The sequence below is a fragment of the Gopherus flavomarginatus genome, chromosome 25, assembly GCF_025201925.1.
Source record: "Gopherus flavomarginatus isolate rGopFla2 chromosome 25, rGopFla2.mat.asm, whole genome shotgun sequence".
Lineage (NCBI taxonomy): Eukaryota > Metazoa > Chordata > Testudines > Testudinidae > Gopherus > Gopherus flavomarginatus.
Window position 1 is genome coordinate 7,410,723 of NC_066641.1, and position 6,847 is coordinate 7,417,569.

Here is a 6,847-nt window from a genome sequence, read left to right on the forward strand (position 1 = left end):
GTAATGGTGCAGCTTGGGGTGGCAGGGTCTGTTCCAGGTGGGAGAGATCCAGGCTGTGCAGGTCGGGGTGAAGTCCTGTGGGTGGGACCTTGCTCAGGTATAATGCATTAGAGGAGTGACCCTTCTATCTCTGGAAGACAAGGATATAATCTTCCTCTTCCAAATGTTGATTCTAGCCAATGCCCCAATTTATTATTAATATGGACATGAAAGTGCTGGCATTAGAAGAGTGAATGGCTCCAGGATAGAGAGCCTTTCACATCCAGGGCACTGGTTCTCATGCTATCCAGACTGGTTAATGACTCAAAGTTGTTCCCAGCTATCTGACAGCTCTTCTCTGGATTCCTTGCTCCTCTTCTCTGGATTCCTCTAGTGGTTCCAATATGTAGCCCATTGGCTCATGTCTGCTCTGTTAATCAACCTTCGATGCAGTGTTTAGCCAAGAGACGAATCTTGTCCCAGATGTTAACCTGACATCTGGGAGGCTTTGGGTGTCTCTCAGGGAGTAGCCACGGGAGACATAATCCACAGCAGCATGAGCCCCAGCTGGAGGCAGTGCTAGAGTCCTCATCCTAACCAACCTGTCCTTCTGCTTCTACCCCTAGGAGAGAAGCTGACGGAAAGTGAAGTGGAGCAATTGATGACAGGACAGGAAGATGCCAACGGCTGCATCAACTATGAAGGTAAGACAAAAAGTTTCCTTTCATGGCTACCCCACCCATTTCAGTCTGCTCTGAGATGCTAAATGTATCTCCTGACCACATGGAAAGAGAAACCGGGGGTCAATGAGTGCGGAAAACCCATCTGACTCCTGTCCTAATCAACTAATTTGAGATCAGGAGAATGTTTATATCAGAGATTTCCAACAAAATGTTCCCAGGATGCAATGTGCCTAGTGGTCACATGTGCAAAGACGGGGGAGCGAGGGCAGTTCTAACCCTGACTCTGACAGTGGTTTGGTGTGGGTCAGTAGGACAGAGGCGAAGTGCCTGTGTATTCAGTAGTTCACTGGCGCTTTGTCATATGAGCTCAAAATGCAGGGCAAGATCTCCCAGGCTTTCCAACCAAAATGCCCCAATAGCAATTTCAGTAGCAGGGAAAGGGACACTCTGCAATGCTCCTCTAGACTGCCTTCTTGTCTATACTGCTTTTGGCAGTATAAAAATGTTGTAAAAATAACCCACACTCCTAACTGACATTATTATATCAGGAAATGTTTCTAGTATTGACTTGGATTCCAGGGCACCCATTGCCCTGCTAGCTCCAGCCATGATCGGACCATGCATCTGGGGTTTCTGATGAGCAATAAATGGAGGGATGCTGATGTTGCTGCCAAAGTGCAAGTCAAATCATGTCCCCTGTTTTTTAAATCCCTTTTCTGATCTCAGTGGAACTCCAAACCTGGAAGCTGGAATGAGATTTCCAGCTGTTGTCTCAACTCGGCTCATGATGTCCACTTCACCCTGGCTTAGAGCCTTGTGGACAGGACGAGTGTGAGTGTGAGGCAGTTACTGTGGGCCCCTAAATCCCCAGAGGCTGGAAAGCCTGGAAGCTTGTGGGAGATTTTGTCAGTGTACATAATCCCAAGGAATCACATGGAATGTAGGAACATGTAGCGCCATGACTCTTAAACACAGATGGGTGCCCCAGCACCGGTACTCTAGCCTTTTGTTTCTGGTAGTCTTGACTTCAGTGGGATTACTCAGTTAAACACGGGGCCTAATCCTTTTTCCTTTCATGGATCACTTTAATGATGAACCTCTGTACGAGGCTCCGGTGCACCATTGCAATGCCTGCCTTCCACGAACATGTGGGTACTCTAACCCACCGTGATAGGGTGGCTGGCCCTTTAAAGGGAGAAGGGTCTCAGCCCAACCTGTGACACAGCCTACTGTCCTCCCCAGGTGGGGAAAATGAAGCAAGTCATGTGACCAGAGGGTCATGTGGCCCAGTCAGGCCTCTCCCTGGAGTAGATAAGGAGGAGGTCTGGGGAGACAATCCAGGCAGGAAGGTGTGGAACTGGGAATGGGCAGGCCGTAGGGAGTTTGAAGGCTCCTGTAGGGGACTCTGAGACACCAGGGGGAAAAAGACTCTAGCTAGGTAGTGCTGGGAGTGGCAGGGAAGTTTCTAGGTGTCAAATACTGGGAGTGGCTTGTTGAAAAGTGGGAAATGATATTTATATAGACCTTAAATATATGATCTCTTGATTTGGACTTTGAGGACTTTATTTTGGATCTGTTTATGACACTAAACCACCCATGTAAAGGGTCTAGAAGACAGCCTTTATTAAATTACTCGGGCACCTTCAGGAGAGGGAAACTGAGGCAAAGATGCTGCAGAGCCACCCTGTGTCACAAGGGGGCACTCTGAAGGTTACACCGACCTTGTTACACCCACCATGGAGCTTGAGAGGACTGACTTGCACTCAGTTAAATGGAAGGTGATTGGTATTAAATGGTGCCGCTGGTCTCTGAGACTGGAATATGCAAAAGACCTACAATCAGGGCAAGGTTTTCAGCAGCGTTCAGCATGTTGACTGCATGCTGGGTGCTGAGGTTTTTTGAGAATCTGGCTGTAAGTGGCACAATGGGAACTCTGAGAGTGGAGTGGTTTTGAGCAGCTCTCCTCAACTGAGGGGTGCGGGAGGTGCTGAGCGCTTGGAAATCTCACTCCGAGCTCTATGGGAAATTTGTCCCCACCTCTGGTTAACTGGTGGAGTTACCCAAAAGGTCTGGGAACTGCTGTGATGCACTGTGTGTGCCAGAGGGCAAGGGCTCGCATTCGGGTCTGGGTGGATTTTTTAAAGCCTTTCTTCTTGTTTCCTGCTCAGCTTTTGTCAAGCACATCATGTCTGGTTGAAACAAGAATCTTCAGGGTGAGTTTGTCTTGATCTTTCATTGTTTACCCTAAAATGTTTGAGCCAACTCGGTCTGGTGGCCTTGCAATGAAATACCACCAAGATACCAAAGGGAAAAAAAAGATCAAAGTTGTGTTATTTTTAAAAAGATTTCTAGCAGCGTGAGCCATATGGCTGTTGATTCTGATGTGGAAAAGGCAGAAGTATTCAATGAATTTTTCTCTTCTGTATTTGGAAACAAGCAGTGTTTATATTTTATAGTGACAATGAAATACTTTCTATTCCATCAGTAACTGGAGAAGGGGGAGTATCTTTAAATCTGCAGGACATGATACCCAAAAGTGTTAAAAGAATTGGCCAAACAGATCTCTGAACTCTTAATGTTGGTTTTTAACATATCTTGGATTATTGGGGAAGTTCTAGAGGACTGGGAAAAAGCTAATGTTGTCCCAGTATTTAAAAGCGGTAAACAGGATAACCCAGGTAACTGTAGGCCTGTTAAGAGCTGATTTGAGATGGTCTCCAAATATCTATATAAGGTTGTTTCTAACGGTAGAAAGCTCTTTAATCTAGCACTAAAAGGCAAACTGAAATCCAGTGGTTGGAAACTGAAGCTAGACAAATTCAGACTGAAAATAAGGCATAGATTTTTAACCGTGAAGGTAATTATTAACTATAGGAACAATCCCCTAGGGATGTGGTGAATTCTCCATCACCTGACATCTTGAAATCAAGACTGGATCTCTTTCCAAAAATATGTTCTAGCTCGAACAGACGTTATGGGCTAGATACAGAGATTATTGGCTGAGGCTTTTTGGCATGTTATGCAGGAGACTGACCTAGATTATCATAGTGGTCCCTTTTAGCCTTAAAATCTATGACTGTAGGGATGATGACATGTTAAAAGTTGTTTGTCTAAAAAAAAATCCTTATTTGTATTACCAGAAACCCCTTATTAAAACTGAAAATATGCAAAATTCACCATTTATGCAGTTTATTTTGCATTTCACTCAGTTTGCACAAGGAAAATAGACCAGTAAGCGTCACTTTCCGTAGGGGGACATTATTAACTTGAAATCTAGTCAGTTTAAAAAAAAAGAGTTGAAAATAATGTTAGATGCTGCCGCTGCCCCTGAATCCTCCTACTGATTTTTGTGGTTTCACTAACTCAGTGTCTTGTGTTCTTAAATGTTTTCTCCCCTGCTACTTTGCGAAAGACCCCTACCAACAAAAGCGAAAGAGAGTGACTGCTCAAAGTGCTGTCAAATGCACAAAATAAACAAATTCTAAAGAAAAAGAAGTACTTCTTTCCCCTCCAATCTTTTTCAGTTTTAGGTGTTACTTGAAATAGCAGAAGACAGATTTTTTAAAAAAAAGCAAAAACTTGCCAACAGGAGTCTGATTTCTAGGTAAATAATGTCCCGGCAATTGCTAATCATTTTCTCTTGCATTCTTATGCACTAGTTCAATGCTGCAATGTTTAGTGGCAAACCCTGCAGGGGGACATTTAATTCCAAACACAACTATGTTAATGGAATACTATTTGTAATGTCATGAAAGCATTGCTATGAATATTTTGGCTCCATCTGAGAGTTGGTTCTATTATTTCACAGACTTATTATTATCATCATCCATTGTCATTATATTAAAATGCTCTGTGTTTTGCCTTCCAGGTTTTCTGAAATGTTTCCATCCAACTAAGCATTACCAACAGCAAGAATTCTTGACCCATGTCCCTTCCTTCCTAAAATGTCCTGAGTCCGCAGCTGTATCTCATATGAGCCACAACAAAGAGTCCTCGTAGCCACAATGTACCAACCCTACACTATTGTGTGCGATCACCTCTGTATATAAAAGGACATATGTCTGCCCTTCCATTTTTAATCTTAATTTATTCTTTTGATTTTGTTTCCCTGCGTCGTTTGACCCATTAAATTTCACCCACACCCTGAATGTCATCTGTTTGCCCTGGTCCTTTTAAAGGCTAGATCAAATGTCGTCCTCACTCACTAAAGGTAAACTCAGGGGTGGGGGGAAGATGAGGGTGTGGTCAGCTTGCAAGAAGTCAGCTGTTGGATTTCACAAGGAGGCAGGATGGAAAAGGTGTTTGTACAGGAAGGGAGCAGAGCCAGCTTTGGGGACCTGTGAAAACAACGTGTGAAGGAGGAGAAGAGATCTGTAGGGCAAGCAGTGGAGACTGAACTCCTCTCTCTCCCCACTAAAAGGGGTATGCACCATGGCTGAACTTTGCCATGGGGGAAAACTTGCGCTGCTGCTGCCCCTGCTCTGTGAATATAGGAGGTCCTCCTCCGGGGCTGTCAAGTCACTACCTTTCATCACGGCCAAAATTAAAAGAACATTTATTGGGCCAAATCCTGCTCTCAGTTACAGTGGTGTAAATCTGAGTCACTCCACTGAAGGGGTTACTCTGGATTGGCAACAGTATGTGAGAACAAAATTTGGTTCATAGTATTTGTTTCCAGCACAGCCATGGTTCCTGGGACACTAGCGTGTGGTGACTCCCCATGATATTCTGTAAGAGAGTCCCACAGGTCTGTGTTCAGAGATAACTTGAATGTCTATTTAACTCTCTGCTTCTGGAGATGCCACCTTGGGTGGTAGGAGGGATGTCCCACCTTGGAGCTAGGGGAGTGCAGTAGTAAATGGAGGGGTCTTGTTTCAGAGTAGGGGGAACAGGAGGGGTATCCTGTGAGGAGGGAGTAGAAAGATCCCATCTATAGCTACTGCACAATGACTCCTGTAAACAGATGCTCAAATGTGCTTAGACTCAGAAAATGTCTCTGAAATAGTGACATTGGAGCCCTGTCTGTACTAGGAAAACAGGTATGTTTTTAAATAGGGCAAGTTGTAGTTTTAGCTTGATTTATCTCACCCACCTAACATGTTAAAATGAAATGTGATCTGCCTACCCTAGGATTTTAAAATGTTAGTGATCATGTTTTAAAAGCATACCTTTTCTCCTAGTGTAGACAGGGTCACAATGTCAGTATCCCAGAGCCTTTCCAGACTGATTCATGCCCAGTTATTCCAGATTGGATTGGCTCCATTTGCAATTCAAAGGGCTATTCCACCACTAAATGCCACCTGGGACCTGAAGTTCCAAGCATGGAGACAGAGGTCTCCTCACAATCCTAGAATTGTCCCTTCATAACAGTGAAGTCTAGTGCAGTGGCTCTCAACCAGAGGCATGCGTGCCCCTGGGGGTAAGCAGAGGTCTTCCAGGGGGTCCATCAACTCATCTAGATATTTGTCTAGTTTTACAACAGGCTACATAAAAAGCATTAACGAAGTCAGTACAAACTAAAATTTTATACAGACAAAATGAGAAAGTCAGCAGCAATTTTCCAGTACTAGTGTGCCATGACACTTTTGTATTTTATGTCAGATTTTGTAATTGAGTAGTGTTTAAGTGAGGTGTCAGGGGATAGCCGTTTTAGTCTGTATCCACAAAAACAACAAGGAGTCCGGTGGTACCTTAAAGACTAGCAGATTTATTTGGGCATAAGCTTTCATGAGTAAAAAATCCTTACCATTTGGATTTTGCAGACTTGTCTGTGAGTGATCCATTATTGTCCTTGAAAGTCAAAGAAGGTGGTAGATCTCTTCTATCAAGGCACAGTGAAATTTCAAAGGAACCTAGTAACTTCCTAATCAATAGAAATAGAATAATTAACACAAGTGGAAATACATTATACCGGAAGAATTCACAGCCAGTAATAGAGGAAGAAGGAAGTCTTCCTAAGTAGTGGGGGTTTTACCCACAAAAGCATCAGAAGAAGTGGGGGTTTTACCCATGAAAGCTTATGTCCAAATAAATCTGTTAGTCTTTAACAGGGGCGGTTCTAGACATTTTGCCGCCTCAAGCAGGGCGGCATGCCGTGGGGGTCGCTCTGCCGGTTGCCGGGAGGGTGGCAGGTGGCTCTGGTGAACCTCCCGCAGGCATGCCTGCGGAGGGTCCGCTGGTCCCGT

General features: G+C 44.3%; 1 protein-coding gene across 3 annotated transcripts in view; it reads left to right on the forward strand.

Annotated features, from left to right (window-relative positions):
* LOC127040686 (myosin light chain 4) overlaps positions 1 to 4,792 on the forward strand; it is a 37,852-nt gene extending 33,060 nt beyond the window's left edge. For all 3 annotated transcript variants that reach the window (XM_050935174.1, XM_050935173.1, XM_050935175.1), the window contains exons 5-7: positions 606 to 683; positions 2,831 to 2,875; positions 4,531 to 4,792. In XM_050935174.1, coding sequence (XP_050791131.1) covers positions 606 to 683; positions 2,831 to 2,859 — 107 coding nt within the window. In that variant the 3' untranslated portion in view covers positions 2,860 to 2,875; positions 4,531 to 4,792. The remainder of the gene's footprint in view (positions 1 to 605; positions 684 to 2,830; positions 2,876 to 4,530) is intronic.
* Positions 4,793 to 6,847: the final 2,055 nt, after the last annotated feature.